Below are 13,177 nucleotides of genomic sequence, written 5' to 3'. Positions count from 1 at the left end.
CGCGCTGTGTGATCGAGCCGTCCTCCGCTCGATTCACAGTGCCGAATGCCGCCGAGCTCCGTTCCCTGCGGCGTTACGGCGCACGGGAGCGGAGAACAGCGGCAAATTCAAAAAAGTAAAAACACACAAAACACACACAGCACTGTAATCTTACAGATTACAGTGCTGTATTAAAAAATACACACCCCCTTTGTCCCTAGTGGTCTGTGCAATGCCCTGCATGCACTTTTATATTATAAATACAGTTTTTTCTGCCTGGAATTTGGAGATTGTCCATAGCAACCAAAACATGTCCCTTTTTCTGTTTTTTTTGGATTTGATTACATTATTGAATAATTTTTATTATTCTTTATTATATTATAAACTTTATCATACCCGGGATGTCCGCTAGACTCTGGTTAAAAGAGATTTCAGAGCGTTATTCCTAAGAATTACAGGACTACAAAATAAAAGCCAGATTTCTGTGCAAAATAATTGTACCGCTTTCAGCACCTAATTCCAGACTGAATCATACCGCCAGGGAGGTTAAACGGAGGTGTGGGTGAGGGAATCAAAGGTAAACGAAACCCCTCAACAATTTTGCTTGGGCCTGCCAAACTAAACCTGAACAGGCCTAAGGTTGAACATGTTTAAAATAATAATCAAACCCAGTTTTTGAAAGGTAACATGAAATCCTTATGTCCTTTTTTTAAATCTCTGTTCTCCAATCTGTCCCAGAAGCCATAAGAAAAGAGGGGGTAGAAGAGCAGAGCTTTCAAATCCCTGGATCACTGCACCAGATCCTTGGGCAATGACAGCTAACTACCCACGAAGCTAAGTGCAACGGTGACCAGGGGGTTGGGGAGGGTGTAGGGTATTAGTTCACCTTTTCATTTTTAATGAAAATGAGAACTTAAGGGCCGTACACACGGGTCGAATATCTGCGACATTGACCAGTTCAGTAAAAACACATTCAGCTCGTGTGTATGGCAACCAGTCCGAAAGAAGCTGCCCATTTGGCCAACTTCTGTCGAGGGGGCTTGACCAAAAAAGGTCTGCCAATTAGCACCAAATCAGAACTTTCAGCCAATGGGGGTGGGAGGTCGGGCGTCCCACTGTCAGAACACAATATTTAGCGGGGAGATCAATGTACTAATATCGGATTGTTAGTACAGGATCCCCCCCCCCCCCCCCAGCTCTTCAGGTTTTTTTTCGCTCAGCCCGCTGGGTTGAACGAAAAAAAATGACTTGTGTGTACCGGGCTTTATATTTTAAAGTAAATATGAATCTTCCAGATGTAAGATTAGATCAAGGTGGTGCAAAGCAAACACTTGAAAAAGCAATTTCGCTTTTGAAATTAGAGCTTCACCAGGTGAAAATAATGTGAAGAAATAGTCTAAAAAAAGAGAAAACGAATTCAGCCTTCACTTCACAAGGACTGGTATGCTGCAATATAATACCTTTTTGTTTTTGGGTTTAATATCGCTTTAGGGGAACCTTTCTAGTCAACTGTTGATGTCGCCTACATTAAAGGCATAATAATCATTTCCAAATCCAAACATCATTAACCAATTGGGCAATGCTCTTCTTATGTCTATGGGTACCCTATCTTTCATTCCGTGCTGTAACCTCCATACAGACATCAACAACTACACGTTTTGGCCCTTAACATGTTTGTTGTGCCATCAGAACCTAAACCCCTCTCTTTGTTTTCAGATGAGAAGACGGGAAGAGAAAATGCTGTCAATTGTGATTCAATGCAAGGCAATGGAAGATGCTTTAAGCTTGTTTACAGAGTCTTTTAGTGTCATCCTATTTCATTCTGTGGATGGATTAATAGCTTTACAGCTCAGGTAGTATTAAATGAACAGCAAAGCAACAGTATGTAACCCTACACCAGGGTTTCTCAGCTGGGGTTGTGCAAGAGGTTTGCAGGGGGGAGTGCCACCATCAGAGGTGACAGAGTTGGTGGAAGACAGGTCTACGTGCCCAGGAGAAGAAATGTGGCTGGGTTGGCAGAGACAGAAACGTTGTAGGTGGACGCAGCAATCACATTGGGATTTTTCTTAAAGTAGAACTAAGGAAAAAACTTTCTTTTCCATCTTGGATAGAGTAAGGGAGGGATATACCACCTGACGTTTTTTTTTTCCCTATCTGAAGTAATGGCAAAGTGAAGATTTTCCTTAATTTCCTGTCCCAAAACAAGAAGTGAGAGGAAATTTGTCACCAGAACTTGTGTCTCTAGTGGAATATTTTCCCTTTATTACTGTATTCCTGTTCTGGTGAGAGCCCAAAATTTGGGATTTTCTTTCACTTTCACTGTCGGTGATAACGTAACCAGGACAAATAAAAATGGTCAACCTCCCGAATGGAGGTAGAGAATGCAATAAAAAATCTGACAAGTTCTTATCCCATTCCATTATATCCAAAATTTTAAAAAAAGTTACGTTTTGTCTTTAGCTATGCTTTAGTCATTGAAGCTTTCCATGTAAACACTGTCTGGTGGTATATCATCTTTGAGAGATGTTATTTTTCCACTAACACCAATGTGAGGGACTTTATTTTTCCACTGACCCCAATGTGAGGGGCATTATTTTCCCACTTTTGTTAATATGAGGGTCATTATTTTTCTACTGATCCCAATGTGAGAGGTATTATTTTCTCAATGATCCCAATGATAGGGGCATTATTTTTTTCAATGATACCAATGCGGGGGCTTTATTTTTCCACTGACGCCGATATGAGGACGGGGCATTATTTTCCCACTCTTGTCAATATGAGGGTCATCATTTTTTCACTGATTCCAATGTGAGGGGAATTATTTTCCCACTGAGGCAAATGTAAGGAGCATTATTTTCCTACTGAGGCGAATGTAAGAGGCATTATTTTCCCACTGAGGCGAATGTAAGGGGCATTATTTTCCCACTGATGCCAGTGTGAGGGGTTTATTTTCCCACTGACACCAATGTGGGTGGGGGGGGGGTATTATTTTCTCACTGATGCCAATGTGAGGGGCAATATTTTCCCACTGACACCAATGTGAGTCCCGTATAGCTATAGTGCCGATATTTTCTGCAACACAAATGACATTGAAGTAACTTTAGGTCTTTTTTTGGCACTGAAAGCTAATGCTTTTACTGTATATTGTTTCCAGAGAATTAAATTTTGTGCAGCAACAAATAAGCATGTTTTATATTAGAAAGGTAATTTTTAATTTTTATTCTCTAATTTATTGTTATATAAATACCTTATTGATTGTAAAAACATACTGAGAGCTATAGATAATAAATTATTGTGGAGACTTTTTTTTCAAGGGTTTCTCTGGGTTAGAAAAGGTTGGAAAAAGCTGCCCTACACTGTCAGGGAATTAATTGTTAAATATGGCAACATAAAAAAATAAATACATTTAAATTAACCACTTGCTTACTGGGCACTTAAACCCCCCTCAGTCCCAGACCAATTTTCAGCTTTCAGCGCTGATGCACTTTGAATGACAATTGCGCGGGCATACAACACTGTACCCAAATGAAATTTTTATAATTTTTTTCCCACAAATAGAGCTTTCTTTTGGTGGTATTTAGTTACAGCTCGGAGTTTTATTTTTTGCTAAACAAACAAAAAAAGATGCAAAAAAAAAAAAAAAAATCATGTTTAATAGTTTGTTATAAAATTTTGCAAACGGGTCATTTTTCTCCTTCATTGAAGTGCGCTGATGAGGCGGCACTGATAGGCTGCACTGGTGGGCACTGATGGGCTGCATTGGTGGGCACTGATAGGCTGCATTGGTGGGCACTGATAGGCTGCACTGGTGGGCACTGATAGGCATAGTTAAGGCGGCACTAATAGGCACAGATAAGGCGACACCGATGGGCACAGATAAGGTGGCACTGATGGGCAAAGATGGGCACAGATAAGATGGCACGGATGGGTGGCACAGATGGGTGGCACAGATGGGTGGCACAGATGGGCACTGATAGGTACCACTGATAGATGGGACTGATGGGCACTGATAGGTGGCTCTGATAGGTGGCACTGCTGGGCACTGATGGGCGGCACTGCTGGGCACTGGTAGATGACACTGATGGGCACGGATATGTAGCACTGGGGTGCAGCACCTTTGTTGAGGCAGATTGTGGGCACTGCTGGGTGGCACTGTGGGCACTGCTGGGTGGCACTGTGGGCACTGCTGGGTGGCACTGACGGGGCACTTACTTTTTATTAATGTGGCACTGGCAGGGGGAAGGTGGGCACTGGCAGGGGGCAGGTGGGCACTAGCAGGGCTGGCCGTGATCGGGACTGATGTCAGCCCGAGGAGGAATAATAGCCGATTACCGGCTCCGTTATATCACATGATCAGCTGTCATTGGCTGACAGCTGATCACGTGATAAGGGGTCGGGATCGACCCCTTGCACGGATCGGTGATCAGGCGAGTCTCATAGACTCGCCGATCGCAGAGCGCGCCGCGCAGGCCGCTCCTGCACGGGATTACGTCTATTGACGTTGTCCCGGAAAGGGAGATCCGCGCTGTAGCTGTCATTCGGCTATAGCGCGGGTCTCAAGTGGTTAAACTGCGTGCAGTGGTTAGAGAGAGCTGCCACATTCTTAAACTTCTCACATTTAGACCAACTTTCTTTTAAAAAGGTAGATGAATGTTTTGGTTTCAGAAAAACTAGACCGAATGCAGACTACTGTTTTTATTGTATAGTACACTATATTGCTAAAAGGACACACATGAACTTTAATGGCATCCCAGTCTTCGTTCGTAGGGTTCAATATTGAATTGGTCCACCTTTAGCAGCTATAACAGCTTCCACTCTTCTGGGAAGGCTGTCCACAAGATTTAGGAGTGCGTCTATGGGAGTGTTTGACCATTCTACCAGAAGCGCATTTGTGAGATCAGGCACTGATGTTGGACAAGATCGCCTGGCTCACAGTCTCCTCTCTAATTTATCCCAAAGGTGTTCTATCAGTTGAAGTCAGGACTCTGTGCAGGCCAGTCAAGTTCCTCCACCCCAAACTCACTCATACATGTCTTTATGGACCTTGTTTTGTGCACTGGCCCAAATGATAGAGGGAGGATTATGGTGTGAGGTTGGGCTTGGCCCCTTAGTTCCAGTGAAGGGAACACTTAAAGTGTCAGCATACCAAGACATTTTCAACAATTTCAACAATTTCAGGCTCCTAACTTTGTGGGAACAGTTTGGGGATGGCCCCTTCCTGTTCCAACATGACTGCACAACATGACTGCACACCAGTGCACAAAGTATGGTCCATAAAGACATGGATGAGCAAGCTTGGGGTGGAGGAACTTGGCTGGCCTGCTTCAACCTGATAGAACACCTCTGGGATGAATTTGAGCGGATACTGCAAGCCAGGCCTTCTCGTCCAGATCAGTGCCTGACTTCACAAATGCGCTTCTGGAAGCATGGTCAAACATTCCCATAGACACACTCCTAAACCTTGTGGACAGCCTTCCAAGAAGACTTGAAGCTGTTATAGCTGCAAAGGGTCGGCCAATTCAATATTGAACCCTATGGACTAAAACTGCCATTAAAGTTCATGTGTGTGTAAAGGCAAGCGTCCCAATGGCAATATAGTGTATATGTAAATGCAATCATATCAAATGTTTTTAAAGGTTTATACTCCACAGATAGAATTTTGATCTTTTCTTCACTTGTCAGTAATGCTTTCTGATTAACCACTTAAGGATCAAAAAAAATATTTTTTTTTGCTAGAAAATGACTTAGAACCAACAAACATTATATTTTTTTTCTAACACCCTGAAGAATAAAATGGCGGTCATTGCAATACTTTCTTTCACACCGTATTTGCGCATCGGTCTTACAAGTGTACTTTTTTTGGAAAAAATACTTTTTTGAATTAAAAAATAAGACAACTGTAAAGTTAGCCCAATTTTCTTTATATTGTGAAAGATAATGTTACGCCAAGTAAATTGATACCCAACATGTCACGCTTCAAAATTGCACCGTTTGTGGAATGGTGACAAACTTTTACCCTTAAAAATCTCCATAGGCGACGTTTAAAAATGTTTACAGGTTACCAGTTTTGAGTTACAGAGGAGATCTAGGGCTAGAATTAGTGCTTTCACGTGTGGTTTGAACACCGTTTTCATATGTGGGCGCTAGTCACGTATGCATTTGCTTCTGTGCGAGATTGTCGGAACGGGTCACTTTAAAGTTTTACATTTTTATTTATTATTTATTTTACTTTTCATTTTTTATATTGACACTGTCTTTAAAAAAAAAAAAAAAAAAGGGTCACTTTTATTCCTATTGCAAGGAATGTAAACATCCATTGTAATAGAAAAAAGCATGACATATTTACACTAAAATGCAATAAAATAAAAATCTCCTTTAAGAGCTATGGGCGGAGGTGACGTTTGACGTCGCTTCCGCCCTCTCATGCTATGGAGCCAATCGGGGGCCATCTTCCACTCAGTCGGTAGCCAGGCATCCATGGGAGAGGACGCAATCGTCTACGCCGCTACCTGCAGGTCCAGTAAGTGGCGGAGATGACACCTCTCCCGCCGCTGTTAAAAGTGATCTTGCGGCCATTCCGCCATGGAGATCACTTTTATCTTAAATAGAAACGCAAGACATTTCCAAAAATACCAGGGTTATGGCAGCTAACTGCTACCATAACCCCGGTATTTAGCGCCAAATACCAACATACGGGTACGGCGATTTGTGTGAAGGGGTTAAGTTATTATTATTATAAATCAGGGCAGTGTGACCTGTTTAATCATTCTAATATAACTAAGTCCATTTTTATTTTCATTTTGGGTAGCGTAAGGGAGGGTTATAACCCTTATCAGGTATTTTTTGCCATCTATGTCCCATTGGGGAGATTTCTGTTTACTTCTTGTCCCAAAGCACAACAGGAAGTGACAGAAAATCCAAAGTGAGGAAATCTCTGTTTTTTACCAGGATCACCAGAACTAGTTTCCATATTGGATGATTTCCCCTCTATTCCTATTCTGGGGACAACTTAAAAGCTTGGCATTTTCTTTTACTCAGTCTCATAGTTAATGGTAAAAAAGACAAATAGAGGGGGGTAAATCTCCCTAATTGGGGCCCTGACAGGTGTTTTAATCCCTCTCCACTCTGTACAAAATTTAAAAGAAATGCCTTTAGGTAAACTTTTAGTCTGGTTTCAGCCAGATGGACCAAGTGTAAGTACCCCAGTCCCCATGTGGAGCCTAACACCTCAGGGATCAGGGCAAGGTCCTCTGATTTTAGAGGACTTGTGTACACCCGTTGCACATTTTTGTGTTTCGTTCTATGTGTGTGCACGTTTTTTGGCACCGGTTGAAGTTTTTGAGTGTGTTCACACACCATGGGCTTTCAAAAAAAAAGTGAGATCAATGAGAAATGGACAGACCTTTCCTTTCAAAATGGTATGAATCCATTTATAATAAATTAGACTTTCCATTTTTAAAAGTGAACATGCTTTAGCTCTTGTTGGGGATTCCCATTTTGTTTTGTAGGCAGAGACCTCCTGCAGGGATAAGGCGTTGTCACTCCTTGTCTGCATATCAATGAACCTGCTCATTGCATAGGCTCTGTATTCTGAAAGAATGATGCAAGTAGCGTTTTTGTTTCTTGGTGTGGCCACAGAATTAAAAAAGTGCAATGAATTTGTTCAGATAACTACCTTGGGACAATTGTTTGTCAACCTTTCCTGTATCGAGATGCATGATTCAGATCAAGAGCTTGCTGCATTCTACTTTTATAACTTTACTTTTCTTCATATATAGGGAGCATAAATCTGGATAACATCCTAGGACTGTCACTATAAAACCTGTTTTCAGTTTATTTAAGCTGTGAGCTTGTATAAACTAGGAAGCTGTAATGACTTCTCCAATTTATTTGTGTCTCGTCTGTTGTTTCTGTGACCACGTTAATCCTTTCCACTCACAACAGTCTTGGTAATAGTACCCGGAACCTTTTATTCCTAAAAAAGTAACACCAGTGATGTGTGATTGTTAATAATACCTTGGGTAAACCTCAATAAAGCACTTCAATGTCACAACCAAGTTATTTTTACAGACTCGTGATGGCTTGCAAAAAACATAAACACTTAAGCTGGCCATACACTAGTAGAATTGCCCTCAAAAGTTTTTGTTTTAAGTACATTTGTTTGATTTTCTATTTGTTGGGGTTAAATCAACATTCCTTTTCAACCGTAGTAATGAGAAAATTTTAAGGAAAAGGATGTAAAATGTTTCTCGAACGAGCCAATTTCTAACAATGTATGTTTTTATTCAGGAAAGTCCATTTAATCCAAAATTAAAAGCCATTAAATGAATCAAAAGCAAGCAAAATTTTGAAACACTTTCAAACAACATTCATCAAGTCATCGAATGTACTGAGAATTTTTGTATGAATTTTCGTACAAATTATCACGTGAACAATATGTTCGAAAATCTACTAGTGTATGACCAGGTCCATTGGTCTGATAGAACATTTGTCCATGCGTTGCTTAACATAGCTAAGCAAAATTTTGTCTTATTGCCCAATGCCCAAAAAGTGAAGTGATAATCAAAAATTTTCACCAAAACAGGAATATAGGGGAAATCAGCCAATGGGCACTATAATATTTTCTCTGACTTCCAGCTAGGTCTCTGGGAGTGGAAGTGAATGGAAATTTTACAAATAAGACAAAACAGCAAAAAGAAAATCTGCCGGGGTTTCAACCATTTCCCTGCCCTATCCAGAAGTGGTAAAAAAAAGAAAAAAACTTCTGAGTTTTTTATTTTATTTTATTCAATATTCTATCCATCTGAAAAAGAAATAATATAATTGTGTATGAGAGATCATGTATGTGTGTATATACTGTATATTTACTTTCAGAGCTCACAGTGATCAATTGATTGGCCTGTCTCATAAACATATCAGAAAGCTGTGTTAAAGGTTAAGAAGGAAAATGAATAAAAATAAAATCGACCAAAAATCGGAGGCTTTTGGATAAATCAGGTCCAGTCTGTTTCTCAGGCCATCCTTTTAGACTTACCTTCCCACAGATTTGATGGTTACTTTTCCAACATTCACAATTACATTTTTTCTACTTGACATCCAAATAGATTGGTAAATGAGATGAGTAATTATTTTTTTAGCTATTTTCTCTTTTTTCTAAATAGAGTTTTTAATCTTTAAAAATAAAAAAAGCCAAAACTTTTTATTTGTAGATAAAGTATGAAAGGTGAAAACACCAGTCAAGTTTTTCTTGTTTTTCTTTTATTTGATCTGTGCCCCTATAAGGGAGTTTTTCAGTCATGTTCTTACCTGTAGACAAAACAGGAAGTAAAAAGAAATCTCTTCAAAGTGAAATGCTGTATTAAACAGTTGCCATGGGAACCAGTGTCCCCCATTGAAAGATTTCACCTGTATTCCTGTTCTGATGGCAACTCAAATTTTTGGTTCCTCCCTCACTTTATTCCTGGTGAACAATGTTATTATTTGGATGATGTTAATGTTTACCAGGACAAATAGTGAGAATGTATCTGCGTGATGGAGAAACAGACAGATATTTTACCAAATCCCAGCCGCCAAAGTGAAAGCGGTCTAAATGTTTACATTCCCCATTAGGGAGAATCACACCTCTCTATATGTACTGGTACTTCTGTCACTGAGAAAAACACATGGGGAAAATTATCCCTTGAAGGTAAGGGGAAACCTTCCAATGAAGACCCCTGATCCAGGGACAATGGTCTCAGATGGGAATTCTCACTTTAGGAGTTTCTTTTAACTTTCTGTTAGAGACACCAAGATAATGATGCATCCTAATGTTTTTTTTTACCCCCACCACCCCTCCCCCTTTATTCTTTTATTATGTGTGTGAGGTTCTCAAATTAAAGGTTTGAAATAAAAGTTTTTTTGTCTGGGCTTGTGCCTCTTTTCTAATTTGCAAGGCATGACCTCTCTCTTCTGGTGTGAAGCACAGTTTCTAGATTCTGCTGTTGCTAAAGAGAATTGATAACAGCGGTCAAAAAAGAATGGAAGATGATGTTTTGATGGGACAATTAATAGCCATTATGATCTCTGGATTACCTTTATACATCTCTAGCACCTGGGTCCTGTCGTTAAGTTTGGACCCTCAATCAAGTTGTAGTTGTCCCTCCTCCCCTCTCTTTGTTGTAGCTTTAACATTGTTGGGGATATTGTTACTCACCAGTTGGTCATCTAGTGATATGGTACAGCTTGAGTCCTAAAGACAGAGGCAATGGTTTTCTTTTAAGTTCAAGTTTAGTTTGTAGGACTGTTTTAGTAACGGTTAAACTTATTATAGGCAGTTTTGAATTCCACAGACATCTTTGCCACAGCTATGGCGTATCATTTAATTTATTGATGGTTTGGTAATGTTGTGTGGTGGGTTTATTGTGGGTTGTATTATCCTGTGTTGCATCTCAGGGACGGAAAGTAAAAGGAAATTTCCCCAGTGGTAAACAGGCAACAAATAAATAACCCGGCAGGGGGTTTACCTTTTCCCTATTCTATCCAAAACAAAGCAAAAAGTTTAACTACATGGACACATAGGCTTTCATTGAGTTGAGTTTAGGAGCTTTGGCAAAAAAACACCAAATGCTCCTAAACTCAAGTTTGGAAGCTGCTAGTGTACATGGAGCATAAAAGGCTGAAGTATCCTTTGAACCTATGGCAGATAGTACCTTAAGGACATTCACCACTCACCAATTATACAATGGGACTATATAACATTGACAAACACGAGCCACTGATTAAAAAACAAATTCACTGGAGAGACTACTGCAGACTACATTCCAATTGCCTGTCATGGGTCAATGTACTTGACAAATAATCATGACCGGTTTGCTCTACATTATTAAATAGTTGGTCTGTCCAAAGGGCAGATATGCAGAGCTTGAAATACTACTAGGAAGTAGGAAGTGAAATCTATTATTGTGTTGTTTCAGAAACAAAAGAAGTATACCTTTTGGCCAGTTTACAAAGCTTTATTTCTCATAAATAAAAAAAATAAAAAAAATAATAATAGCAATAAAAACATAATTTACATTTGACTATATAACATTTACAGACTGTACATGACATCAAAGGGCAGCAAGTCATAGGAATCTGTAGCAACAGAAAAACTACTTTGTACTTTCTACTTTCATTGTCCTTAATAATGATACAGTAATGATACAATACTGATCAGTTTGCCCGAAAGATGAGAAAGCCCTCTCTGAGTTCAACCCATTGAAAAATGCTGGTCTTGTTAAAACCTCCCATAAATGTGTGGCTGTTGTAGCTGCTGTAAAAACTGTGGTGGTTTTTGGTTGGTTGTGGTGAAGGAGTTGTAATAAGAGGTCCTGCTGTAGAACGGGCTATTGTCCTGTATATCTCCTGATGGATCTGCAGGAGAGATTGAGTTGAAGCTGTTTAGGCCAGTAATATTCCTTTGAGAAAGTTCGTTCATCAGACCAAAGGACATTTGTTTGCTTGCTGAGTTTGTGTCCATGGATGCCATGCTGTTAAGAAAGTTGTTCAAGCAAGGAGTGTAAGAAACCGCCGGAGCTGGTGGTGAGATGGATTTTATGTCATGTGGCGATGTCTCCAAAGATGGGGGCGATGGGGTTGACAACGCCGGACTTTCTTTTTCTTTTTTGTTTGAGACGGTCTCATTTTCCTCAGTTTTTATGACCTTGTTTGAGTTAGACTCAGATTTGCTCTTTCTTTTACGACGGAAATTCCCATTGTCAAACATTTTCTCACAGTTGGAATCCAGAGTCCAATAGTTTCCTTTACCTGCAAAGAAAGTAGCAGATGGATAAGTAAAAGAAACATACCAATGATTTTGTATTGCAAATACCTCTACCTTTACTACCAGTGTTCTCCACAGTTACAGCAAATAAAATTAATAAAAACAAAGGAAAAGGTGTGTGGACTTAAATAGTAATAAACAAGAATAAATAACTTCTAGGGGAAAAAAAAGCATGCAATATGGGTTAGGCTCAATTTACAAAGCTCAGCACAAGCATAAAGATCTGACATTTTCAAATATAAGAATTTTTTTTTGTAAAGATCTTTATCTTGGTGTACTTTAAATTAAGCCTATTATGTTGATGCTTTTGATTGTTTTGTTTTTTAATATGAAAACTGTAAAATAAAAATATGATTTCTTCCCTATTTTTTTACATATTTTAAACATGTAGTTATTTGTGTTATTGTTTGTATATAAAATGTAATTTTTAATTGATTATATAACTAAACAAGAAGATCAATACAATTATGAGTGCAAATGCAATATAGAGAAAAAAAACTATAAGTTATGTAATAAGAGGTAATCTAATAGGCTTCACCAAATGTTTGTTTTGGAGACTGGTTTGTGTAAAGAGGGATCTTGAGCTTTTAAAAAATTTAATAAATTTACCAATGAAAATTGATTTACTAAAACTGTAGGATCCAAAATATGGTGCAGATTTTCATAGAAACCAATCAGCTTCCAGGTTTTTTTTTGTCAAAGCTGAAGTTAGAAGTTGATTGGGTACCATGCACACAGCTTTACCAGATTTTGCACTCTCCCATTTTAGTAAATCACCCCCTTGGTATGTAAAATAGAATAGTAACATATGCTTAGCATATAATATGTAACATGTTTTTTTTCTTACCTGGATCATTTTCATCTCTAGCAACTTTCTTGAAGCAGTCATTGAGGGACAAGTTGTGCCGGATAGAATTCTGCCAGCCTGCTTTGCTTTTCTTGTAGTAGGGAAAGCTGTCGGCCACATACTGATAGATTTGGCTTAAAGTGAGTTTCTTTTCTTGAGTATTTTGAATGGCCATGGCAATGAGAGCTGAGTAGGAATATGGAGGCCTCACCGTCTTGAAAATCTCTTCCTGTGAACCAACAGACAGCCACGTAAGGTCTGCACCACCATAGCCAGTTGAATTTGGCAGGAACTGTCTCTGAGATCCATAAGATGGTGGCATGTAAGGAGAGGGGTTGTTGCCATAAGAATAGCTGGTGGAATTGTTGACTCCAGGGCCCCCAAGCCACAAGTAGGGATTTGCTGGAGGAGCAAAGTCTCCTATTCCATAACTTGGTGGTCTCTGAGTTGCGTGCAGGTTCTGTTGGTACATGCTGAAGTTGTCACAGTACACAGACATCTCTGGAGCTTCCTGGGCACTTTTTGGATGAAGCTGATGTGGGCTTGAAGCA

General features: G+C 39.6%; 1 protein-coding gene across 1 annotated transcript in view; it reads right to left on the bottom strand.

The window, feature by feature from the left end:
• Window positions 1–11,183: 11,183 nt before the first annotated feature.
• Window positions 11,184–13,177, bottom strand: part of LOC143976190 (forkhead box protein I1c-like) — a 2,032-nt gene continuing 38 nt past the window's right edge. The window contains exons 1-2 of the mRNA XM_077478618.1: window positions 12,627–13,177; window positions 11,184–11,763 (exon numbers count right to left, since the gene is read on the bottom strand). The exon at window positions 12,627–13,177 is cut by the window's right edge and continues 38 nt beyond it. Of these exons, the coding sequence (XP_077334744.1) occupies window positions 11,234–11,763; window positions 12,627–13,177 (1,081 nt within the window). The 3' untranslated portion in view covers window positions 11,184–11,233. The remainder of the gene's footprint in view (window positions 11,764–12,626) is intronic.

Source organism: Lithobates pipiens, unplaced genomic scaffold (genome assembly GCF_037356315.1).
Source record: "Lithobates pipiens isolate NorthernLeopardFrog02 unplaced genomic scaffold, aLitPip1_a1.2 Scaffold_13, whole genome shotgun sequence".
In the NCBI taxonomy this organism is placed as follows: Eukaryota; Metazoa; Chordata; class Amphibia; order Anura; family Ranidae; genus Lithobates; species Lithobates pipiens.
This window is presented reverse-complemented; position numbering and strand designations above follow the sequence as displayed.